The 27,804-nt window shown below is 37.6% G+C and overlaps 1 protein-coding gene across 2 annotated transcripts; it reads right to left on the bottom strand.

Moving 5' to 3' along the window:
* Window positions 1-474: 474 nt before the first annotated feature.
* On the bottom strand, window positions 475-20,106 carry CTSO (cathepsin O). Of its 2 annotated transcripts, XM_036999177.2 has the most exons (8): window positions 18,931-20,101; window positions 13,370-13,478; window positions 12,649-12,788; window positions 10,870-11,037; window positions 9,545-9,666; window positions 3,453-3,616; window positions 2,784-2,876; window positions 475-2,210 (listed from the first exon to the last, which is right to left on the bottom strand). In XM_036999177.2, exons 1-8 carry the CDS (start codon window positions 19,063-19,065, stop codon window positions 2,176-2,178), a joined length of 966 nt encoding a protein of 321 aa, XP_036855072.1. In that variant the 5' UTR covers window positions 19,066-20,101; the 3' UTR covers window positions 475-2,175. The 2 variants fall into 2 exon arrangements, with proteins under 2 accessions (XP_036855072.1, XP_036855073.1); XM_036999178.2 differs by lacking the exon at window positions 2,784-2,876 and having other exon boundaries at window positions 18,931-20,106.
* Window positions 20,107-27,804: the final 7,698 nt, after the last annotated feature.

Genomic DNA, 27,804 nt, shown 5'->3' with positions numbered 1-27,804 from the left:
TCAGAATAATCTAGAGGATTTACTAAAACAGTGATTCACAAGTCCTCAGGTGGCTTCTGGTCTGGGGACTATACTTTGAGAACCTCTGGATTAAGGGACGTGGGGTCTAGTGAGTAGACTGCTAGAGAGTTGAAGATAATAGATACTGAAGAACATGCATCTAGAAAGGGAGAATAGAAACGGAGAGGAGGTAGGGGATCAAGTGATGGGTTACTAAGGTATAGTTGAACTGATTAAATATCTAAGATTTCCCTCAGTTTCATTGATTGGTGTTTATATGATGTTAACCAAAATAGAGACTTTAGGAGGAGGAGGGGGAAGGAGGAGGATGAATGGAGCTCTGGAGACATTGAGGTGAAGGTGTCTATGGAGAAAATAAAAACAGGAATATATGGACTTTGAGCTGAGAAAACTCCTATGTGACTTTTCGTAAAAGCACATGAACACTGTGTTGACAAAATGTAAGCTGCACGCTTATTTGACCAAAATAAAATATTGTTTTATTATGTCATCAAAATCCAGAACAGCTGAGGTTAATCATTTTGTAATTTAAAAAATGCCTTAGCATTTGAAAAAGCGTATCATAAAAGTGTTTATATTATACAGAAATCAGTAAATGAATACAAACTAGAACAATCGGGTCACAGTTCCTTTTAGGCAAACTTGGATAATTTGAATATCAATCAAGTAAAATGTCAAAATTTTTCTTCCTCCATTTCTAAACCTGAATCATATTCTCTTAAGGTTGCTTCTGGTTGGTGTAAGAAAAGGAATTACAGTGTTTTGTTATTTATTTATTTATTTTCTAGTAACAGGAAAGGATAAATGAAGGCCAAAAGTGAGTGGAAAAATGGGACATCCTCTATTTTGTCTAGTGGTTGCTGCTATAACTAAGTTTGTTTTGTTAAAGCTCTTCTACATTAGAAAGCAACCCTGAATTTAGAGAAATATTTACATATGTAGTATTGGACAGGATTCTCTTATATGAACCCCTTTAGAATGGTTATACATTGGTTCAATCAGAAGGTGGTTCTCACACTGCCGCACATGACAATTTAGGTGAGAAAGAAGGTGGGCGTCAAGAACCGGGACCCTGGTGAAAGCCAATGGGCTGCACAAAAGCACAGTTAGCATGGGAGTCCAGGAAATACAAGCAGGGACCTGGGGGATCAGAGAGCCTGGGAAACTCACATTTTGGATGATACCCCAGATGAATGAGACTGGACTTTGAAAGGCATGGTGCTTGTGAATGGCAGGAGAGGAAGGGAAGGGTGAGCTCCTGATGTTGACAAAGGCTCAGGGACAAATGCAGCCAAACAAATGGTCGTAATATAGAAATGGTAAGTAAACAACCAGAGTTCTTCCGCCATGGAAGCCAAACCACAAGGAAAGCTCAAGAGTGTCACCGCAGAGTAAGAGAGTGTGGGAAAACACATTGCTCTTCAGCAGCGGTAGGACACGGTAAGAAAGAAAACGTAGTGAGAGCCTATTGACAGTGAAAATTTCTGAACTGTAACTTGTTTCTCAGACAATGCAACTTGAATTTTTCTTATCATATAGTTGTTATATTGGTCATTTAATTTCAATCTATTTCTTTTAATGAGTGACTCTGTCCTTGTGTTTTCCACACGATCTTCCTCTAGTTCTTGAAGTAAACACAGTTGGTTGAGATAAAGCAATTGGTATTTCAAAATTCTTATGAAATTCCACCGCAGAAGGCTGAGAATATAATTGTGAGAGGCACACATAAACTTAGGTTGGCTATTTGTGTGCATAGGGAGGGATAAGCTAAGGCTGGGGATTATATCCTGTAAAGAAATTCTTATTGCCTCTTAAATCATAGGGGAGTTATGTTTTTAAAAATAAACAAACAACAGTAATAATTTTTAAAAATAGCCTTTTCAAATTGAAGTGGTGTAAATATCTCCTAATCTGACCTTCATCTCAGAGCAGGAAACTGTTCCACAGATTTCCTCCTAAACGGTACTGGTTCTGCTCCTATTTACTTTGGTTGTCCATCTCTCTCTAACAAAGGAACATTCTGCAACTTAATTTAGATATTACTAGGCCCTGGGACCTTTGCAGGGGATTTGAATAATGCCAAGAATGAAGTACTGGGCTACATGTCATTAGAATTCTTCATTTCTGTAGTTGGCTCTTGATCTACCCCAAATATCACACAAGTACAGCAGAAACAGCATCTGCAATACCTAAGAAAAAAAGAAATTATTGGCATTAGCCTCGTCCTTCATTATGGGCCTTTTAAATGGCAAATCAGAAGAATTTTCATTTGGTTTCAGAAAGAGCTAGTATCTACTAAGGGAATAACTTCATGATTATAACTATCTGTAAGTATAAACATGGCAATCTCAAAGATATTAGAAGACATGAACTAATATTTTTGTTTCAAGAAACTACAAAATAAAAAAAATACCAAAATGACTAATTAACTGAATAGGTGAATATATCTGAAATCTTTATTTTGCTCATATATATCACTTAGAAGCAGTAAAATAATTTATAGGATTATTTTAAATGCAATTTGAAAATTCAAAGTTTTGTTTTGTACTCTTCCTTTTGAAAATGTTAGTATGTTCAATAAGGTCTCTTTTAAAACACTATTTTATTTTTATCCATTAGTTAAAGGATAAAAGTTATTGCTATAAAAGTGATTTGAATCATTGGAAGCATACTATGAACTGGACAGGTTTATAATTTTTAATATATTCAAAGTATCTTCCTGACATTTAACATGCAGCTTTAAACATAAATTTAGGACTCACCACAAATATTACCTCCCATTTTAACATGGGCATAGCCATCTACTCCCCATGAACTTCCCCATGAGTTTCGCACAATCCAGTAGGGTATACTTCCTACAAAACATAAAATGGTATCAAACCCTGAAAAACTCACATTTTGTTGTGAATGCATGTTCATTTAAAGTTTAGTTCTTGACAAGTGTAGTAGCTCTGAGAAAAAGATTAAAAATGTCATGTGATGCTAACTTAAACTAGATAAGTAAACTTGAACTGTATGTGATGTAACAATTCAGTTAATGAAAAAAATATGTGTTTGAATTCACTTAATGTATGGACTGCATAAAATGAAACACTCATTTCCTAATCCAAGGAATTAGGAAAAGGCAAAAAAAAAAAAAGAATTGTTAGGTGTGTATGATAAAATAGTAAGTTCTTCTCCCTTCCCAACAATTATTTTAAACATTCCAGATGGAGAATACACATTATTTTAACCAATAATTATCCTAATTTTAACAAGGTATCCACCCAAATTGATAGGGGACTTATACTTGGAAGTCTATGGAAAAGCTGTAAAGGTCTTGGGATGACTTAGACATCGCAGGACCAAATATCAACATTTTAAAGGATGGTGATCACTTGTTAATCAGAGTTCAAGCTGTAATCAATTGATCAAGTCTTATCAGCACTTACCTGTTTTATCAAACCCAGTTATGAGAACTGCATGATTTGCTTCTCTGCTAGAGCAGTGATGCTGTATTATGCCTCCTAGGTAATCTTGCCAGCTCACTGCATCTACGATCACTACCAAAGGGCCAAAGGTAAGAAGAGCATTTGCCATTTCATCTTCTTGGTCACTATCAAAAGAGGAAATATTTGGGTAAGGTGTTTAGTTTTTAAGTTAAAATTATTTTATAAAAATGATGTATTTAATCTGTGTATGGTTAGGAGTAGATTTGGTTGCAATTACAGAAGACCAAAATAATGGAGGCTGAAAGAATTCTGGAAGATTGGCAGTCCTGGACTGCAATGCGATCCAGGACATCAGGAACTTGGGATCTTTCTATATAATGTTTCTGCTATGTAAGGTTTCTATTGGGATGGTGAATTACTGGTCCAAGGAGGCTGCTGAAGCTTCAACCATTTAACACATATTTCAGACTGCAAGAAGTAGAAAGGAGAAGGGCTATATTCTAGGTGAGAGAAGATTCCAAAAGTTAACACACATTCAGCATACATCTGCACAGATCTCATTAGCTAGAACTCAGTCATCACAAGGTTAAGTCTAGCTTCAAGGACAATGGGAAATGGAGTTTTGTAGCTGGCTGGCAAAGTACCCAGCTATCACACAGGGACTCTTGTAATATGGAAAGTGGGAAGACTGGATGCATGGAGATATCTCTGTCACATCATATGAGAATCAAGAGACTAACCAATTTATGTTAATGAATGTCAAATATAGAAATCATAGGGAATGATTACCCAAAAGTTGCAAATATAATTATATGACAGAAGAAATGTTAAGATGCCAGGAGAACTAGTACTAGAAGTGAAGAGGGCAAAAGACACAATTATTGCTTTCATACATGGACGTATGTTGATAAAGTCTAGTGTTACACAACATTCAGCCTTCATCGATCTCAGATGTATGTGATTAAGCCATTATTTACATTTTTAAAGGTCAGTGCTGTGGGTGAAGGACACTGAAACCAAGTCACTGGTATTTCAGCTCATTAAGACAGCACTGGGTAGTTTATTGCAGCAGGAACCCGTGGGTGGACAGTGGCTTGAAAGAGTAAATAATCCCTCATCAAACCCAGGTGGTGATCAGTTTCTATCAAGGGGATATATTGTCCACAGATAAGGGAAAAAGTGAGTGCTTAACAGTGGAATTTATTGAAATAGAAACCATGCACTCATTCTAAACATTTATTCATGTTACCTGCTAATGTGAATATCTGTTTTTTGGAGATCTATAAGCAGTCATTTCTAATTTTTGCTATTGTAATAATAATTTGTATTCATCAAGATTACCCTGAGACAGACAAAATTATAGTATTTTTAAAAGGCATCATGTGGTAGGGTACAGGCTTTGAAGTTCCACATACCTGGATTCAAATTCCAGATGTACACTGGAGTCATTCCCCTACCTTGCAGAATTGGTATAAGGACAAAATTAAAGGTATTAAGTTTTGTAGCATGCTTTACATTAATTATACTCCAGGTTTGCAATAAATGTTTTTTGTTCCCCTTATTTCTAAATTATCTAATAAATTAGCTTGCTCAGCATAGGTTGTGTAAGACCCCAACCTCCCTGAGAAATAAGTTAGCCTAAGAGTGGCCATCTTGAAGCCCAAAAAGCCATTCTGATATATGACTCAGAGGGAACAACTGAAACCAGGTAACTCCTCTGGAAAAACAAGTTAATCAATCATGACTGCTGGCAGCGCTAACCTTTCGGTTAGTTAATCATAAATGCCGACCCTACCTTGCTAAATCACCCTAGCAGTAAGAGAATGATCCTATCTTGCTACACCCCCAGGACGTGGCACCAACCCAGAAATCATAGGTTTGAAAAATTACTGCCTTTGTAGAATTGTTATCTAATCTGTAACCATGGTAATCCTTTAGGGCTGAATGCCTCGGAAATCCTATATAACCCCTTAGTTAGAAGTGCTTGGGGTCCTCGTTGAGACCCACTGCGTCGGGCTGACTTGGACCCCAGCTAGCTGGCTTCTGAATAAATTCCTCTTGCTTGTTGCATCAAGAAACGTCTTTGGTGAGTGATTTGGGGCGGCGCCTTCCTCAGGGGAATCCAACAGTTGTAGTGTATAACATTTTACTGTTACCACATTTTTTTAATATTGTATAATCTAAATATGATAAATATGATAATCTCTGTATTAAACAGAACAAAATTGTGTCCACCTTTTTAAGATAACAAAAGGTATACTGTAAATATATGACATCAAATATCTAGTTACAGGGACAGCATGACGGAAAGAGAATTATCAAGGAAAAATATATTTTAGAGTGCAAAGGGTAATTAACACTGTAAGATCAAAGAAACAATTTAGTAGTAGTCCTTGCTTTGAGGCAGGGCTAAACAGAAGATACCCAAGCTATTGGGAAATATGAAATAGGAGGGCAAGCCACAGTCAGGAAGCAGGCGCATGTTCCATTTAGCCCCCAAACTGACTAGCATTGCTATCACTTGTCTTCGAAGAGATGTTGGCTTTCAGAGAGTTAAAATATGCTCCAAACAGCATTTTGTTTCCATTTTTAGTCCAAAATGGAACTACTAGCAAAATGTACACGTTTGATAATGGATGTATTATCAAACCTTGTTCTATGAGCTTACTATTCACAGATCTGAAAGATACAAATCCAACAGCGTTTAAAGAATTCTCCTAAACATCATCATCTTCAAGGTTTGGCTGTTAATGGAAGTCTTATCTGTTACAGACCTTTGATGAGTGTGTAGATTTCCATCTCACCATTCCTAGAATTCCATGTGCTATATTGTTTCTTAGTGTTTCAGTCCATTGTTATAGGTAGTAGGTTCTTTCCCTTTTTGTTTATTTAAATAGTCATTCTCATGTTATAGTTTGAGCTCTGAAATGTCTTTCCTGGAATCTGATGTGCAAAGCAGCATGAAGAAACCCAGGTATGAAAGGTCATGTCGCTTTAAAACTAGACTATCTGTATGATGCAGTGGTTTCTCGAGTTCCTTTCAGGTCTACACAAGCTTTCAGGGAGTTTTTGGTTGATGGCTGTGCCCTGGGCTCTACTGTACTAATCTGGCCCCTATAGTTTACTAGCTGTGTGACCCTCCCCAGGGACTTCAGATGGGAGCTGTGAGCGCTGAGCGCCGGGGCCTGGCCCAGGGTCTGTCACAGGAGATGCTGTGGGAGGCTTTCCCACAGCCTCCGGGTACCACTGCCCTGCAGCCAGGCTTCCAACAAGGAGCCCAACGGCCCTTTGCCTGAGGCCCTCCTCTCTTGAAGAGCCAGGAAATCAAGCTCACTCCCCACCTCTATCCTGGCTGCACCTCAACTAATGGATCATGAACAGTGAGGAACATCAAATCAGGTGGAAAGCACATATGTTACCTTGGCTCTGAGCGGTCCCCAGGAGGGTTAAATTCCAGGTTATCCTCAGTACTAATTTGCTTAATAAGGAGACCCTGCCTTCCCTGTTCTGTCTTATTCATCTGTTTCCCTACCAGTGTTTCCCAGGGTCACTTCCAACACGTCCCAGTGATGTCCCCTTCCAAATCTGTTGCTAAATATTTATGTCTCAATTAATTGTTATTCTGTTCTTTCAATTCGTTCACGCCAAAAGGCCCAGAGACATTTTTGATTCTTTTCTCTTCTCCCCTATATAAAATCCCTCAATATGCCCCTTGGGGGCTTATTCTCTGTGAGGGGTATACCCTGTTACCTCTCATATCAAGACCATTCTTTTAATACTCTGCTCTAAGATTATTAACTGATAATCATTATTATCCCATTTCCTACTAATCCTACCCATCTTCTCTTCACTGTATTCATATTGGCTTCCTCATTCTTTAAATATGCCAGAAATGATTCTGCCTCAGGGCCTTTGCATATACAGTTCCTTCTGCTTGGAACAGTATTACCCCAGATACCCACATGGTTAAGTGCCCACACTTCTCCAGGTCTTCACTCAAATGTCATCTTCTCAGGGAGCACCCCCCTGGCCATTCTAGGATTGTATGCACCCCTTTCATCACTCAGTTGCTTCTTCCTTCCACTGTTTTATTTTCTTCTCTTTAGAAATAATTATATCTGACATACCATTCATATTTTTATTTTATTACCTGTCTCTATCACTAAAATATAATCTGGAGGGCAGTTTTTGTCTATTTTGTTCTCTGCTGAATCCCCAGAGTCTAAAACAATATTCAACAAATATTGGAATGAGTGAATAAATCAAAGAAATGTCTTCTTGAGTCTAACACAGGTAGCTTACTTAGCATGTATTATGACAATGTTTAATGTTTAGTGTAAATGTAGGGATTTTTATAGGGATCTTTTTCTTCTTCATCAAAGGATTGGATAACTTCTACTTCGGGCCTACTGATGTTTTTGCATTCTCTCCTCTAATTCCAACTAACACCTATTATTTTTTAATTGCTTCCTAAATTTTCCAATTTGTTACTCATGACCAAGAACTTCCCGAATCCTTTTAACTGAGATTTTGAAAATGTAGTTCCTCATTGTGCACATGCTTCACTTGTGCTCCTAAGGAACTGACAGCTTATAGACACACGTTCCCATTTTAGAAAGCATGTTACCTTTGCCCTCAGAGATGCTAATCAATGTGCTCAGTGACCCTGCATATCTTATTATAGATTCTATGTAGCCTGCTGTCTGCAGAGTTGAGGCTCTCTGGTGTATAGGTCCGATGTAGGGTCACCAAGAGAGCCCATGTGAGGGATAGGAGCTGTGTTGACAACCTACCAGGCCTCTGGTACTCTTACAACTTATTTGGAGGGGTTCCATTTTGTTCAAGGATCCAATTTCACCCTTGATTTCCTTCAGATCCCATAGGTAGCCTCCATCTGGATCAAGAGATTCTTTGATACTATCAGTATGTTAGAGGTCACTCTGTCGCCTTAGGCAAATTTAATTTCTGTTTTCTCTGTTTAAAAAGACTGTGTGAAGTGACTGCTGGTTACCATCAGGAAGGGGTTGGAGGCATCGGGGTTGGTGAGTGGGGAAGGGGGGGGAGGATAAGGAGGCACAAAATCTCAATCAAAATAAAAGTTGGCCATGGGGGAGGTAGCACAGCATGGCAAATATAGCCAATGATTTTATAGCATCTTCCTATGTTAACAGATAGTAACTGCTAGTTGGGGTGAGGATTTAATAATGTAACTGTTGAATAACTGTGTTGTATACCTGAAATCATTATAATACTGCATATCATTTATACTTCAATAAAAATACATTAAAAAAAGACTTGTAAACTTTCCTTTTTTAAAATTTAAACTTAAAAACATTGTTGGATGAGTCTTCGTTAATCCTTATTGTCCCTGAACACCTATTTTATACTATTTGAAATGATTTCCTAGCTGGATTTGAGTTTTACATGTGTTTGTAAAGCATTTTTTTTAATGATTGTTTTCCCCTGAACTGTCCAAAGTCATCTTGCCCCTCGAGTCCCAGCCCAGGTGCTCCTTCTCAGCCAATCCTGACCTAACCCTGCACTCCCCTGTGCTTGTATGTGTGCTAGCGCATCTATTACCAGGGCCACAGTCCCACTTGCTTCCTATGTGAAAGTTTCAGTTTATGCTTTTCTTATAGTTGATACCTTGAAAAATGCAAGGAACAATGAGCGTGTTTAAAAAGGCTTCTTGGTAAGTAAACTGCTTGAAATTAGCTGGAGAGCTTACACAAATCAATTTTGGACTCTGATTCAACAACCAATTTTGGACTGAAATATGCTACTGGTAATTATGACCCCCTAAATTTAGCAAGAGGAAGATGGTAAGTGTAAACTACACTTAACCTGGATTTAAATGTGTTAAGTTTGTTATTTCTATTATAATGAGACATGGAGAACTAAGTAGATCATATTTAAGTAACAACATCCATAGCACACCATTGTAATTTCCAATTACACTTTTTGGTAAAAATTAGATTTTAAAATAATTACAAGTATGAAGTGATGCTTTCAATCAAATTATTAATTCATAATAGTCACTGGATCATAAATTAAGAAATATAGGGGAAAACACACTAAAATAAGACAATTACCTGAAGTCATATGAATAATATCCTTCGATTGAAAATCCAGAATGTGAAACAGAAAAGTAATGGCACAGGCCGTTTTGTGCTTTAAATGGATATTCTGAATCTCTCACCAGTTTCACTTGCATCTAAAAGAAAATAATCACATGAAGGTTCTCTATTGAAAATGCAGTTGTTTGAAAAATCAAATCAAATTTACTGCAATGTGTCTAGATTCATTTGACTACATGTAAATATTTTTTGGGATATTAAGATCTTAAATCTTCAGGTGTCTGTTATGGACAGCCTAGGTAATTAAACACAATATCTTTCTTTCTGTTTTAGTCCTATTTTTCTATTTCTTCCTTCTCTAGAATTTCCTTCAATTTGTTAATAAAGTCTTGTCTTCTTTCTCCTGAAGGTACAGTAGGGCAACACACTCTCCTTCTGGACATTCTGTGTTAGCAAGTCTCTGAGACTTACCCCAGGCAATGGTCAAATCCAACATTCTTTCTAGCCCCTTCTTTCTGTGCCATGCATCTGGTATGTGTCACATATAGTTGTCTATACAGAATCCTTCCTTTCTGGGATTATGGAAGCCAATTCATTGTTGACCATGATGTATATAGAGCAGCTTCTTGTATGCAGTGGCCCAAAATACAGCAAATGAACAAGAGCAGCCTGATACTCGAGTTTGGAACACTCTAGCCTAAAAACCTTTTACAAAACATAGTAGCATCCTCATTGGCTGGTTTACAAAACATGGTAGCACCCTCATTGGCTGCCTATCTGCAATTGATGCTGGATATAGGACAATGCCAGAGAGTGTCCTAAGAACACCGAGGGACACTATGGTATATTAGATTAAGTCCTTCAGTAGGAGGCAGAGAACTTAAGGTGCAGTCCTGGCTCAGCCACTGATTTGATCCCACCTCTAAGGTCTCATTTCTTTACTTAAAGAGTTGCTAAACTAGCTGGCCCCTAATGTCCCTTTTACCTTAAAAATATTCAGAAATTCTATGGAAATAAATAATCATATGATCTCATCTTCCTAGATCAGTATGTGACACATACTGCAAAAGAAAAAAAAATCACTTACCTATTAAGAAATGTTAAGAAATAAACTTAAGTACCTATCTGAAAACAAATCTCAGGCAAGATTTTTCACACTCTGATTTCTCAATGGCTGACTTGCCTGGAAGCAATTCATTTTTAAATCTGAATAATTCAAGCTTTGTTCATCTAAATTTCTGAACTTAAAAACCTCACTTACTGTAGGAGTAAATGATTTCAATTCTGAACACATGTTAAACAAGAGGAGCAAAGACTTTAAGGGCTAAGAAACTAGTCACCTTATTTAACCAGTTCAAAGCATTGAGAGTAGACCCTCCATTGCAGCCGTAATTATTATATGAACAATCAATGACCTGCTGGACACTTAGGTCTTCCAAGGGATGCCCTTTTATTGCATATGCAGATTCTACTGCACCCACCACGCTGAAGGCCCAGCATCCTCCACACTGTTTGAAAATAGAGATAGAAATAGTATTTACCATAAAATAACTTTCAAATCAAGTTTACCTACATCTCTAAATATCACAAGCTACCAAATCAAGTAAATTGAGCTGAACCCGGGGGCCTACAAAATATAAATGCCCATCCTGTAGATTTTCAGATCGAAAAAGGAAAACCAAAATGCTCTTTTTAGCATTAAAATATAATTGTTACTCAGAAGTAAATTGGTAGTATCACTATTGTGAATTAAGACAATGCAAGATAAAAGTGAATTTTAGAAATTGAGAAAATATTTGGACTGATGGTCTTTTAAAAGACTAGTCAGTTCTTTGAACATTGACCTATTTCTGTGAAATGTACCAACTCCCATTCCATTCTTCAATCCTTGTTCCTCCCCCGATACTCAGCTTCTATGTCATCTACCCTCCACCCTCAGGGCTGGAGGCAGTGGTGAAATGAGGGGAGGATGTATGTCATGTATGTTGTGCTCATTTGATGGACATGAGAGCTGAGTGAACTACTTTTTAAGCTATCAAGATGCCACATGGCACATCACGGATGCACATGAAATGTCCTAATGATAGGAACCCATATTAGTCATTCCTTATTCAAATCCTGGCTGACCATCTTCCTGTTCTGGATCTACTAATGTGCTTTTATTGAACGAACTGGAAAAAAAGAATAAAGTGATTGGTCCTGCAAACAAGGGAGGGCCTGGAGGGAATGAAATCAAGGATCGCACCCAAGGAGGAAGGATGCATGCAAAGGGCAGAGTGGGAGTAAGATTTGAAATTGGGCAGAACTAACTTAATCACAGGATATGGGCTGCAGAGTTACACAAAGACAGGAAGAAGAGCAATTGGCTGTTTTTGTGGAGTAAGGTTTTGAGCATCTGTATGGCATCAAATGGTTTTATTTATGTTTGTATCTCCAGTGCTGATAGCATAGTAAAATATTCACTGGGGGACTTACTGCAGGGTCTCTACCCCTTGAGAAATGTGAATACAGGTTGCTGGCACCATGCCCAAGGCTAGTCTCAGTTTACCTTCCTACACCTGCCCCAGGAGGGCTCTTCCTGCTCAAAACGTCTCTTCAGCAGATTCTTTTAATTAAAAATTCTCAATTACAAGTGCCTTTTTTTTAATACAATGTAGACATTTCCTGGTAGGATTGGGTTTCTCACTGATTCACACTTCATTTTGAATTCAATAATAAGGCAAATGATTTGGTGGTAAAATTAAAATTAAATTCACAGTAGATATGGAATCTGAGAAGTAAATAAGGATCATCCCGTCTATACAAGGGGAGCTGAAGGACCTGTTGAGGTTTCCAGTGCGGACAAAGTGAGACTCTATCCCTGCAGGTAAGGTATCGACTCTTCCTGGTGAGCTGGCATTCCTTGTACCAACAGTAGGGGTATCTTCAGAGGGGTAGGCTTATCTTCAGAATCAAAGTTGGGCTTTGACTCTGCCTCTCATTCTACCAGAGAGTCTCCCTTCATTGAAATTTTTGGATGACTGGGGTGTGTTTTTACCCAGAAAAATGATGAGTTCCATTAGAAGTTTGATTGAACCTGACCTCAAAGGTGACTTCCCATGCTAAGACAATAAACTTACTGTCTGCTGGTTTCTCACTTGTGTTACAACATGCTTGTCCCTCCAGTCAAATCTTAATGGCAAAGACACATTGAGTGTGGATGTTTGTACTTTTGCTGGGTATCTGGGAAATCTGGAAGGTTTGCTTCTTAAATAAATAGCTAAATAGAAATATGAAATGAAAAGACAACATATTATATTATAGGGAGGGCCTCCTGGGATTCTTTTTGGAGGAGCTTCTCAAATACAACAGTGGCTTTCTAGTAGTGCTTTCTGTTTGTGATTTACCTTTGTGATTTTCCATGCCATGAAATGCACTCAGCTGAAAACTATAAAGATAAGAATTCCTACAATAGGACTGAAGCTGCCACATAAGATGACTTGTTTGACAGAATGAGGTCAATAATAAAAATGAATATAACTTAGATCATTTGTTTTAGCATAACCCATGGAAACACAGGTGTCTTGAATAGAAATAGCAGTAAAAACTGGCAGAATGGATGAGGCATTGTAGAACACATGGAAATGTCTATTATTATAATATTTAGTTCTTATGCAATAATTAGAAAAGAGTAACCAGGAGTTTATATTTCTGTAAGCACCTGGTACATGCTTGACACTTAATATTTAATAAATGATAGCTAGCCAATTTACTAGATTCATAATTAAACAATTCCTCAAAAATTAAGGAAACAAATTAAAATCAGAAAATTAATCAACTAATAGCACCACCACACCATACCTTTAAACTCTTCAGGAAACAAATAAGAAAACTGATTTATTCCATACACAGCACCATTGTTTTCATGAGGAAATAAAGAATTCAAGTGTTGATGTCTATTAAGACTTTCCTAGAAGAAAAAAAGAGAGAGATGATTTCAGGTATATTTTTGAATCTAGAAACATACATCTTATGTATTTATAATTCCCCTTCACTAAGCATGTTGAGGGCACTAAATGCCTATTTATTATAGTGGACAGATGAAATAATTTTCAAATAAACACTAGACGCTAGTGGAAATTGTCGCCAATACACATTCATTAGATTAAATAATTATGAATTTGGAAAGTGTGTCTTTATCTTTGTATTTCCCAGCACTAAGCAATGAAGCATGAGAAATGAGTAAATAATGAATAGATAAATATAATTCTTTTTGGGTTTTACAGATGTCTCTACCTGTTTAGAGTAAAAGGCTTTGTAAAAGAGATGCAATCCTGAAAATGTTCCAGGAAGATAGATTGGTTTATCTCTCTGGAGGGAAAATATGACCATTATGTACAGATTCTTCAGCTCTGAATTTTGTGGTAATTTATCTTAGGCTTGTCTTTTATGTGAACACGCCTCAATTTCCTAATACTAACCAATTATGTAGGATAAATAAAACTTCAGGGTACTGCCGCTTGGTAAATTTCCAACTCTTGCTCTATATATGTGTTTATGCATTCTTGTGTTTATTGTGTGTCTATCTAATAATAAACCTATAAGCCAAATGAGAACAAGACCTGTCTTTCTTATTCATCACTGCATTCCCCAGACTGAGTACATGCCTGGCACACAATAGATGCTTAATTAATAGTTGTTGAAAAAATAAATAAATGACATTTTATATATGCCATATCCTTAACAACTTTCAGCTGGTTTCTTTTTAAGCATATTATCACTGGACTTACCATACTCTTATTTTTTCCTTATCGAGCATTGCCTATAAAGATTGTTAATCAATGAAATAATAAACAGCTGTGAGTTTTAGGCATTTAAAAATAATCTTGATGAAGCAAAGCTTTGAATATAATTTGGAGAGGAGATGTATAAATACAAAAATATAACTGAAATAACAAGGAAGTATGTATATGACTAATATAATCCAGAAACTGCCAACTGCTAAGGAATTCAGGATTCACTCATTCTGTATTGATTGAGCATCTTTGTGAGCTGGAGTGATCAGAGAAGACACTGACATGAAGGACATGAAGAATGCATAGGAAAGCATGAGGTGGTCATGAGAATGGCTCAAGGACTTTCGTTTGTAGGGAATTTCGCTGCTGCATGCTAAACTGCCACTCTTACACCAAGAGAGGCCACAGTTCCCGCAGGCTGCCCCTAGCTAATGACTGAGCACTAAAGCTGCTATTTTGGGGAAACCTGGGACTTCCTTGAAAACTGGTTTAGGATAAGTAAGTCCCTGCTGCTTTCTCTGATGCTTCCTTGGACTGCACAACACTTTCCCCAATCTTCCTTCTCTTCTTCACTCAAGGTCAACAGATTGCTTTCATAATAAAATAACATTACTAGTACATCCAAGAATATTTTTTCTTCTAGTTGCTACAACACTAGGACACATATCCACCTAAAAGTGGTTTCAAATCATTTAAATTTTAAAAAGCCCTCTATTTTGTTTCTGGAATTAACTATTATACTAAGTGACTTGGCGGGTCCACTTCAATCCTTGTATTAGAGCAGATTTCCTAGAAGGATCACAAACAATGAGTCTCTATTGAGCTGTTGCTCCTCATCATATCAACAACCTCTTTACAGAATCAACCATAAGTAAATGATCAACTATATCATATGTCCTTAACATAAGGAAACAGAGAATAAAATAGTGGTCAACTGTATAGTAAATGTCCCAAAATGAAGGACTTGAGCCTTAATTTATAAACAAAAATATGTAACATTTTGAGGGATATACAGAAAATATCATTAGTAATTTTGAAATGTGCAGAAGTTTGAAAACCAGACGGATCATATACAAGAAAAATTAGAGTGGATGAATCAGAACAGCTTTTCAACAGATCAGGTGAAAAATAATTATTTTTATATATTTTTGCTTTGTTTTATTTTTAATTGAATAAGTTATAATAAGACATACCAGAATCTTCCATGGAAGGGGATCCATGGCCAGAGAACTTGAGGAAATTACCCCATATTATAAAATTAGAGAAAACATCCCTTTAGACAATAGATAATATGCAGCCTAAAGCTCTCTCATTTGAGATTTCAAATTTATGATATATTTCCATTTTGGCAACATATGTATTAAGCTAGAACTTTTTGAAATGATCACCTGAGCAACAGCGCCTTACATCAAATTCACCTCTTAATGTTTTAGTAGAAGTAAAATGTGGTTTAAAGCATTCCTGGATGAATTTTTTTTTTGGAGGATATAATCCAGATTTCAAGGGGGCTTATTAGTGCAAACATCTGTGGTTCGTTAGTTATGATAATTCATTATAAAATGCTATGCTCTTCTATATTTACAGATCAATATACATGCCTAAAGTATACATAATTTTATTTTAAAAATAAAGCATGTATCATTATGGTGAAAATTTTAAGGGGAATTTTTTGAAATTTTCTACAAAAAATCACAGGTGTATTAGCATATGAACATTATTCTGAAGTGAGTTCATGCAACTTTTATTAGTTCTATTATTTGGTCTGTGGTCCCCAGCGGTATTAGAATACTACTTTGTGGTAAAATGATGAGCATCTGTAAATACCAGTGCACACCTGGGCACTGGCACAGAGTAGGCCAAATCCATCAGCAAGGAGCCTCCTGAGCACTGAAAGTTTCTAAAAGAGTGAAAGGACAGAGATAGGGGAGGAATCCCTTCTTCACTCTGTCCACAAATTATCCTGAGAGGCATCCCACAGTAAACCAAGGAGTCTGGTCTTCACCCAACAATAATATACTGATAGTTTGTAGGCAAGTTTCATCTGTGTAACCTAACTTCCATTTGAGGAATATTCCTGGGGAACTTAGGAAAACAGAATAGGCAGGGATGACAAAAACCTTTCAACATTCTCTGAACTCCTGACCCTGAAAGGCATTACTAACCAAGCAGGCAGGTCCTCCAACCGCATCTCCAGCGGCGATCCCCAGAACACCGGTCAACACCATGTTCCAGGCAGCCACATTAGTTGGTTTGCAAACCTGATGAGTACTATTTGCTTACTGTCCCTAAACAGGATGCCAAGATCAAAGGCTATCGGTCTTGGTCCTCAGTGTTTGTGTACTTTTCGTGATATAGTCTACAGATTCTAGTACAACACAGAGGGCTCTGTAATTCTATTTTAATCTTTAGGCTTCATTATTTTTAACTTCAATTTCATTATGAAGCCAGGAAATTTTCTAGATTCTATATATAATTTACCTGATAGGTCAATGGTGGAGAGTCTCAACTAACTCATAATTTGGCATTATTTTATATAAGCTTTATAGAGCTTTCTAGAGTTATACCGAGTTTTAGTTATCATATGCTTTAAACCATCCTGTCAGGACAGAAGAATATTTACTAATGCTCATGGTACCAAGGAAGCAAGACCATTTCTGTCTTTGCCTGTGTCCTGCCCTCTAGTCCACGTCCAAACAGCGGTCTACATTCAAACACCTAGAGATGCTCCCAGTTTCCAGCAACTGTGTTTGGAAGCCTAAACACTCTCCTTTCCGGGCAACCACTTCAAGTAGTAAATTCTCACTGGAAGCAATTGCTCTGAAAACTTATTCAGGCTCTCTGACTCAAGGTTTTGAAATGTAGTAAAAATCTTTATAACTGTCCTCTGCCACTTACAATTTTTCCCAACATGGACTCTTGTATTCCTCCTGAGAACAGCTATATGTTCTAAACATTCATCTCCTGGGTATGGCCTTTTTACAGGACCAATATAAGTATATAAATAAGTATATAATATGAATAAATATACACACACATAAAATTCACATATTATATAATTATATTTATTTTCATATAAATTGCATAATTTACTCATTGATTACAATTAAATATAACTGTATTTATAATAAATACAAATTATATAAAAATGTAAATGCATATTCGTACATGATATATTAAATTTATTAAATATTAGACTTTATACAATGTTAAATATATAGGTATGTAAATGATATATTTAACATATATATTATGAATATAGTACAAATATATGTTAAATCTATAGAATGGTATATAAAATATAATTATATTTATGATAAGCATAATAAATTATGTTATATATGTTAAAAAATGTATTTGTTACTGTGGCCCTTGTGTCTCAAATCCTCAAAAATGATTTTTGTGAAGAGGATGGCAGTGTGTTTACTTATTTAGCCAATCAGTATACATGAGATGGACTAGCTTCTTCAAGGGGTTTGGTTCACTACCATATGCAATTAAGCTCAGACAGGGCTAGAATACAGGACACAGTTTGTTCTCAAGTGATTGTACTAGTGCTTCTGGTTTTGAAAGCTAGAATGGAACTCAAGACCAGTAAAAATACACATCTTGGTTTGAGAAAAAAATAAGTGTGACCAGAATTAGGCAAGGCAGGGACTTCCTAAACATTGGAGCTTTCCAAGGGGAGAGAAGAGTAGGAGAGGGTACAGCTATAGCATCCCATGAGAAATCAAGAAAATACCAGGATAAAACAAATGTAACTCCAATAAGCAGTATTACTAAATTCGTACCTATTTCTCATTCAGAATCAATTTCCTTTTATAGTAAGTCACGATAATGACATCTTTTATTATTTTTTAAAAGTCGTTAAATAATATCAGATCTTAGAACACAGTGAGGCAAACTGTAAATCGGTTTCTCCGCAGTTTCTTTGGTTTCAGGAAAACCCGTCTATAAATAGTCAGCTAACTGGTCCAGTCCAGAATTTTAACGATGGGGTAAAATCTAGGCATCATGAAGCTTTTCAGAAAAATCTGAAAAGAAAATTAAATGCTTCCCTTCTGCTAAATCCATTTCTTCCAAGTCAGGAAGAACCTTTAAGCCGCTGCCCTCGTTCAAGGGGCCCCAGTTCAGGAGAATCACAAATGGGCGGGACTGGGCGCGACGGGGCGAGCCTGGAGAAGCGGGCTCCTGCTCGCCAGTAAAACTGATTTCCGGAGGTTCGCAGCGCCCCTCGGGGAGCAAAAATGAAGGTTCCTTCCGCCTCTAACGGGTTCCGGTAACCGAAAAGGAACAGCTACGGAGGCACACCGTCAGGGGGACTGCTAAAGGCGGGTGCTTTCTGCACCCACGAATACTTGGGGCACATCCATGGATGGCTTGGGAGAGTCACATAAACCACAGCAACACATCCTCCCTGGAAAATCAAGTATTTGGGTCAGCAAAGGCATGGGAGACGCGACCCGGGGCGCGCGGGGCGCGGAGGGAGCAGTTCGCTGCTGGGGACCCAGCTCAGAACCCCCTGCCGCCCCCCGCAAATGCGCCGGGCGGCCCCCGGGCGGGGCGGCTCCGCGGGGCCCCGACGCGGCCGGAGGGGCGGCAGGCAAGGGGGAGGCGCGCGCTCGGTACCCGGAAGGCGGCGGCCCGTCGCTCCTGGCTCCGCGGCTCCGTGCGGCCGGAGGTGGCGCGGGGATCGGCGCGGCGCCCACCGCAGCAGCATAGCCAGCAGAGCAGCCAGAGGCGCCGCAGCGCCCGCCGCTCCATGCCCGCGCCCAGGCCGCGCCCGCTCTCCTGCGGGCCCCGCGGCTCCTCCCCCTGCTGGGCCGGCGGGGCGGGCCGCGGAGCCCCGGGGAGCACGCTGCGGCCCTCGCAGTGCCGCCTCGGGACCTGGGTATCCGTGGGCTGGAGACTGTTGGGATTTCCTTTTTTCACTATTCTTCTGTGGGAGCATCAGGCACATGACCACGTGCTTACTGGGCTCACCTCCTGCTTGTTAGAGAACCTCCTGACACTCATCTTCAGTAACGTGAAAATGCAAACTCTTGTGCGATCGTCACTTGCAGAATTGCCTTTATTTCTCTTCCTTTTGTCTCAAAGTGAACAATTGAGAGAATTTAAATTTAACATGCGTTTAATTTGAATTTAACTGTTGTTCCTTCTGTGATGGTCCCTAAATTTGGGACCTAATTCTAAATATGTTCTTGAATTTACACAGAGGCATTCATTCACTCAGCAAGTTTATAGATATATAAAAATTTATAGTTGCATAATAATGCATAATTTCTTGATATATAATGTCCATTTCAAGACTCTCAAGTTTGTTTCTCTGCAAAAGAACATAGGGGCAGCACCTACTTCTAAACTTCGTAGTGAAATTTAAAGTAATCCACGTAAACCTAATCCACGTAAACCTCTGTAAGATGCCTGGCACATTTTAGGTGCTCAGTGTTAGCTACTTATTATATTTTTAAGATAGTTTATTTCTCCCTCATTTTATTACCGTTGCTGTTTTCCACCAGTTCGGCTTCATAATAGCTCACTCTTCAGGCTTTATTCATGTTTAATTTTTCCCAAACCATTTCACTTCATATAAACCTAATCCAAGGGAATGGAGCACAGAAGGAACAAAAATGTAATGTTCAAATCAGTTAGCATTCCAATCTGGCAGCATCTCAGGCTAGTTGTTTTCTGCTAGAAGAAGAAAAGAGAATACCCTTTAGGGATCCCTGTAAAGGCAAAGCCCCCTCAAATGTCCTTTGTCACAGAGGTTCGGCATGCCTTTGAAACAGCTCAGATGTTTTTCAAATTTAAAGTATATAGGAAATGCAAATTCTGGTGCCCAGTTCTGGAGTGGGTCCTGATTCTGCTTTTCTAACAAGGTGCGGCTGCTGCCTTTGAGTAACAAACACACGGCCCGTGGATCTCTTGATCCAGTTCTCCTGAGGCAGGGGGAAGGCAGGAAGGGGGCTGAGGTGCAGAACTCAGAGAATGCTCTTCTGGTCATTCCACCTCTGTTTATGTTTCTGGACAGTGACCAGTAGCTGAGTAATACTACCTTCTCTGGGCCTCAGGGTCAGCCATGTGATTTGCAATGCCCACTGTAAAAGGGATATGGAGGCCCCTTATCCATCAGTAAGAATTCCAAGACAGCAAGAGCAGAGCATTAAACTCAGCACAGGATCCTGTGTGGCTGCCCAGGCCATACATTCATGAAAGCAGTGCAGATGAGCCTTTCTATTATAATCTTTTCTAAGTATGGCTTTCAGAAGTCTTCAAAATTGATGTCATAGCACCTTAGGCTTTTTAGAACCACCAGCTGATTTATGTCTTTAGTGTTTCCCTAGGTACAATGAGTAATCTTATTCTCTGATGAAAAATTGGTAATAAAAATAATGTACATTTGTTCTGAATATTAAAAGGAAAGTCATGGAGGTCTTTATATGCATGTATGACAAGATATATTGTTCTTAGGATGTGTGATGATAAATATTTAATTTAGATAATAAGTTCACAGATCAATATTCTTCTCAACCTCTATAATTTTGCTCCTAGATCTTTATTATAAATTACTCAAGCTAATACTTTTTTTATTTTCAAATGGAGATTTGCTTATAAAGCATAGCTAGTGTTTATTGACAACCTACTGAGTCAGAAAATTTAAATATAGGCAATCATCCTTACCCCAGGATAATTGATACTATAAAAGAACCATTGAAACTAAATATAATTCCTAAGCTCACATCAACAAATATTTATTGTGTACTTACTGAGTGCTAGGAATTTTTCTAGATAATGAGGATATATCAGTATATAAGGGACTAAAGTGACACAAATCCCCTCCCCTATAGAGCTGGCATCCAGTGGGGAGAGAGAGACAATGAAATCAGTGAAAGTGTAATGGAGCAATAAAATGGGGTAAAGAGAGTCAGGAGTGTGAGGTGTGAGGTTGAAATTTTAATCAAAGTCTTTGGGATACTTTCACTTGAGGAGACATTAGACAAAGATTTCAGGAGGTGATAGTGAGAGAGTCAGATATTTGGGTAAGAGAAATTAAGTTAGAAGGAATAGTCAATGCAAAGGCCTTGAGATAGAATATGTCTGGCATATTCTAGAAAAAGAAGAAGTCAGTATGGATGGAGTAGAAAGAAAGGGGAAGAATAGATGAGATAAGTAAGAAGCACATAGATCATAGAGGTCTTGTAGGTCAATTAAAGGAAAATAAAAATGATCTATTATATAGTAAAAAAGGTGGCATAAAAGCTCTTGAAAAATGAAGGTCACAAGTATTTGCTAATTTTTAGAATACGTACTATAAAAAGTATCTACATGGGAGGTGTAATTTTTTTCATGAAATTTGCAAAATAACAAATGGAGCTTCCTTCAACCCTGTTGCTGCAGAACAGTTACCTCCAAATATAGCAGCTTAAAACTGAACATTTTTTATCTCACCAGTTTCTGTGGGGCAGGAATCTGGGAACTGCTTAGCGGGATGTTCTGACTCAGACTGTCTCATGAAGTTGCAGACAAGAAGTCAAGATGGCTGTAGTCGTCTCAAGGAGGATTCGGATTCAGTCTCTCATGGCTGTAGGCAGAAATCCTTACTGCTTCTCAAACTTTTGGATAAGAGCCTCCCAGATCCTTATCACCTGGGTTCTCCAGAGGGCTGCTTGTGGCATGACAACTGTCTTCCTCCAAAGTGAGTGATTAGAAAGATTGGGAGAATGGGCCCGGGAAGGACTAAAATTGAAGCAGCAGTGTCTTCTAGAACCTAATGTTGAAAGTGACGTACCACCACTTCTGCTCTTGGTAGCACAGACCAAGCCTGGTGCAATATGAGATGGTGCAACTAAAAGGCAGCCACTACCCCCTCATCATTGACTTAAACAACCCTATAACAAATGTGAACATCTTTTGTGTATGTAAACAATCCAAGACTTCAGCTGTTTTCACAAATGCTTCTCAATATTTATTCCATTTACATTATTGTTTACTGTGTTTTTTTCCTGTCAAGGACCTTCTGGGTGGTCTTTAGTTTTTAATCATTTGACTTCACATTTGAATGGGTTTACTACGGGATTATTTTGTTTGTTTCTATTTTTACTTAATAAACACTCATGTGCTTATTATGATTTATCAAGCATTGTCCTAAGCATTTAACAAATATTACCTTTACTGAGTCCTCATAACAAATCCTGCAGTAGGTTGGTATTATCGTTTCCATATTATAGATGGGGAACCTGAAGCACAGAAACATTAAGGTGCTTGCTCAAGGTTACACATCTAGTAACTGGTGGCTCTAGTATTTTAATCTGTGCAATCTGGCACTAGTCTATGCCATGCAGCCTCTCTAGTTCTTCATCATCACTTTCATATACTTCATGAAATCATTCACCTTCTCAAGATATGCATTATTAATTTGTTATCAATGATCACTATAATTGCCTAAGATATTGTAAATTCAAATAGTCAGCTAAACATTGTCAAATAATTTGAAACATAAGCTGAGAAAGATAGTGTTAACCTGGGGAAGATGTTTGAATGGATATTAATCTTATAAGAGATTAGTTTTGTCATGAACATTTTCATAAGAGGCATTCTCATCACTGCACAACCTCATGACCGCACAGTTTCATGTAACAAATACACTGATGAGAAGGAAGCTTATCCATTACCTCCAGTCCTTACCACAACCATGCAAGGTAGGAATGAATATCCTCTCTTTACAAATGAGGAAACTGACTTTAGTGACTAAGGAATTTATTCAAGATCCTAAGTAGTAAGTGGTCATGGTGAGATGTAAACAGAGCCTTCAGACATCAGAGCCTGTGCATACTTTTTCTGCAATGCCAGGCTACCTTTATTCACTTTAAGGCATACCTTGTGGTTGTTTCTTATTATTCTTATTTTATGCAGGCTTTTCTTTATTAATCATATCTTTTTTAGTCCACCATGAGCTTTCTATGTTGTAATATAAATCACAAGAAAGCATGACCTCCAGTTATGCAATTAAGTCATTGTATTACTTCTGAGTTGAATGGTTGATTTTCCCTTATTAAATTTTTCTCCCAATATTATGGGAAGGGATATTATTCCTCCAGACAATTAGTTAACTAGTGTCTGGACTGAAAGATCTGATTATTTTTGCTGGATTTCACAGTGAAAATTGTCCTAGTGCCATAAACTCTCAGGAGCTCCCTTACCCCTTTTGTTGTTGATTGGGTTCATATAGTCTCCGCAGTCATCTTTCCCTCTTGTGTTGGCAGCGTTTCACAGGGGCTATATAAACCCCGAATGAGAAAACGTGTTACGTCAATTTCTAGGTAAGAGACTTTCAAATTTCCTTTCTGGCTAAAAGCAAAGAAATGCTGTCTGAACAGCCAATGCTAATGGGCAGGATTTATCAGGCTTTAGAAGTAGCTCATTCTAGTTTCTCAGCCAGAGGGGAAAGGCTGCAGCAGGGGATGCCAAAAATGTGGTAAAACAAAGGCGAAGGTACTAACCCCACTAACCAGCTTCTACCAAGGAGGGAAAAAGACCATTAATAAAAATCCGTAATGTGTACTTTCTTTCTCCAAGCAGTTAATGGAACAAAATGCCCTGAGAAACACCTGAAACCAGAAGTGGTTTCTATAGAAACCTCAATCCAGTTCTATTCTGCTGACATTTGAATAAATGTGAAGACTGAAGTGCTTAGCTCTGCTGCAGCACATACACTGTGAAGACAGAGCTAATGGGTTTAGCTAAGAACCATTATTAACTCCTTAGAGCAAAATCAAGTCGGTTTTCTCCTTATAGACTTAGACTATTCCATAGTCCTAAATATTTCAGAAAAACCTGAGGGTAGTAGGTAAAAACAATGCATTTCATATGACAGTAATATTCTGCAGGAGCCTAAAACTCTCTTTCCCTCTAATGCAATAATTTTAAATGGTGGAAATTTGTCATTTTCAAGATCTAAGAAAGTATTCTGATAAACTCTATTCTGAGTATGTCATTAATACTAATGTAAATTCTGTTTTGATAGCTTTCCATCCCCCTTAAGTTAAATGGAGCCTTACATACCTTTCGATTTCTATTGCCTATGCAAAAATCACATTATCTCAAAAATGTGACTCACTGGAGGGGACAAACATATAGAAAAAATAGTCTTAAGGTGGAATTTGTATAAATGATGGAGACTCATCGTGACTGTAAATCCAGCCTTACACTTCACAATCATAGAAAACTGTTGCTCAGGGAACATATGAAAGAGAGCTTCTTGCAGCTAAACTACAGGGGCAGTTGGCTGGAGTGGTTTTCATTTCACTGCTTCAGAAGATTACTTGGTTTATATAATTTTTAATTGATCATAAAATTAGTAAACTTTACTATTTAGAACATCTTAAGTTTGGAGCAAAATTGAGCAAAATATATAGAGAGTTCCCATATACTTCTTGTCCTGACACACATATAGCCTCACCCATTATCAGTATCCCCCACCAAAGTGGTGCAGTTGTTACAGTCAATGGTCTACTTTGAGAAATCACCATTCTCCATTGGGATTCACTCTTGGTGGTGAATATTGTATGGATTTTGACAAATATATTATGATGTGTATCCACCATTGTGGAATCATGCAGAATACTCCTATTCATCCCTCCTTCCCCCTTCACCCCTGGCAGCCACCAATCTTTTTGCCATCTCTGTAGTTTTGCCTTTTCCAGAATGTCATATAGGAATCATACACTACGAAGCCCTTCCAAATTGGCTTAAATTTCTCTTAGGAATATGAATTTCAGTTTCCTCCATATCTTTTCACGGTTTGATAGCTCATTTCTTTTTAGTGCTGATTAATACTCCATTGTTTGGATGTATCACCAGCTATTTATCCACTCACCTCCTAAAGGGTGTCTTGGTTGCTTTCAAGTTTTGGTAGTTACAGTTAAAGCTTCTAGAAATATCCATGTGCAGGTTTTGTGTGAATAAAAGTTTTGAATTCCATTTGAATATATACTGCTATATTATATGGTAAGATTATATCGCGTTTTGTGAGAAATGGTCAAATTATCAAAGTGGCTGTACCATTTTGTATTCCTACAGTTACAAATGAGAGTTTCTGTAGCTCCACATCCTTGACAGCATTTGGTGATATCGGTGATGTCATTTGGTCAGTGAACTGGATTTCAGTCATTCTAATGGGCATGTAGTAGTATCTCATTGTTGTTTTAATTTGCAGTTCATTAATGATGTATGATATTGAACATTTTTTCATATGTTTACTTGCCATCTGTGAATTTTCTTCAGTGAGGTGTCTATTAAGGTCTTTGGTCCATGTTTTAACTAGGCTATTTATTTTCCTATCGTTGAGTTTTAAGAGGTCTTTGTATATTTTGGGTGACGCTCTTTTATAAGATGCGTGCTTTGCAAACCTTTATTCCCAGTTTTCATCTTGTCATATCATTCCCTTGACATTGTCTTTTACAGTGCAGAACATATCAATTTTAATGAAGTTGTTCTTATGATTTACTGCTTTCCTAGATTGCACTTCCACTTATATTTTTATATTTGTATTTATTTATTATATTCATATTTTAAAAAGCCATCACCATACCCAATGTCATCTAGGTTTTTTCCTATGTTTTCTTAAAGCAGTTCATAGTTTTGCTTTTAACATTCAGGTCTATGATCTATTTTGAGTTAATTTTTGTGAAAGGTAGAAGGTCTGTATCTAGAGTCATTCTTTTGCATGTGGATGTCCAGTTGTTCCGCATCATTGGTTGCAGAGATGGCCTTTGTTCCATTGTACAGTCTTTGCTCTTTTGTCAAGAATCAGCAGATTACATTTATGTGGACTATTTCTGGGGTTTCTCTTCTGTTCCATCCACCTATTTGTCTATCCTTTCACAATTACCACACTCTCTTGATTACTGTAGCTTTATATTAAGTCTTGAAGTTGGGTAGTGTGTATCCTTGGCCTGTCCTTCTCCTTCAGTATCAGAGGGCTCTTGTCTTTTGTCTTCCTTTAAACTTTAGAGTCAGTTTGTTGATATCTACAAAAAAATTGCTGGCATTTTTGACTGGGATTGTGTTGAATTTACAGATGAAATTGGGAAGAACTGACATCTTGGCAATATTGTCTTTTGATCCTTGAACATAGAATATATTCCCATTTATATAGCTCTCATCAGAGTTTTAAAGATTTTTGTTAGATTTTTGTTAGATTTATTTCTCTTTTGAATTTTGAGTGTGCTGATATAAATGATAGTGTATTTTAAATTTCAAATTTCACTTGTCATTGCTGGTATATAGGAAAGAGAATGACTAGTATATTAACTTTGCATTTTGTAACCTTGCTATGATTGCTTATTAGTTCCAGGAGTTTCTTGGTTGATTCTTTCAGATTTCCTGCATAGATGAACCTGCCATTTATGAAAAAGGACAGTTATTTCTTCCCTCCCAATCCGAATAGCTTTCCCTGACTCTTCATGTCATATGAAGCATTAGTTAGGACTTCAAATACAGTGTTGAAAAGCAGAGCTGAGAAGAAACATTTTTGCCTTGTTCTTAATCACCATTTTTAACAGCATATACATGCATTGAGAAGTCTTTATTGCTAAGACCCTGGTAATGCCAAAGTGGGTGTAATGCAATGTAATGGGTATAAAGCAGCCTTGGATCGGGATTAAACATGAGTTCTTACACTTGTTTGTTTATTGTCTCTGTGAATTTAAGGTCATATGAATTATATATAATTTGGAAATAATTTCTAGTTCTGATGTTATGAGGATTAGCAATAATGGATAAAGAATAAGTTTGTAGCTCTTCCGTGTCTTTCCTGCATCTTGATCTTCTTACTGATGTTAACGTTGTATTAGAAGTCATAGATTATAAGAGCTAGCTATCATTATTATCAGGGAAATAAGGTAAATTCCTAATGACTCTTACTTGTTTAGGTTTTATAAATACAGCCACAGTTTCCTCTTAGATATTCTCACTGACCCAGCAAACTTGCAGAACTTTTGTTTAAGTTAATATTTCTTCATTTAGAGATATTTAAGGAAGCAGGATTCTTAGAATTTGTAATAGAATATAGAGGTGACCTGAATGCAGGGCCAGAAGCATTATTTCTGTATGGAATTTGGAAATCACTAGCTCTCTGTCTCTGTGTTAATCATTAAAAGGGTCTGATGGCACGTGCTTTGTCATTAAGTTGTTATGGACAGAGAGAGATGACCGTTAACCTCACGTCTTAGGGAGGTAGCTGAGAAATAGCTAAGTAAGTTAAATAAAGCCTAACAAACACAAATCCTCCTACCACGGGGTTTTCTAAACTTAACCCATAGAGTGAAGGATTTCTTAAGCAAAGTGGACCAAAGATGAGCATTTTTTTAGAATCACTAGGATGATAGAATGTAGAAGTCAGCAGAGCATGTACAAATCCTAGAGTCTAGTCTTTTTCATTTGCAAATGAGACATTTTCTGATGGGATGAATAGCTCCTGAAGTCATACATCTAGCCCTTGGA

This window comes from Manis javanica, chromosome 3 (genome assembly GCF_040802235.1).
Source record: "Manis javanica isolate MJ-LG chromosome 3, MJ_LKY, whole genome shotgun sequence".
NCBI lineage: Eukaryota > Metazoa > Chordata > Mammalia > Pholidota > Manidae > Manis > Manis javanica.
Note: the sequence above shows the minus strand (reverse complement) of the source record. Positions and strands in the feature narration are given on the sequence as shown.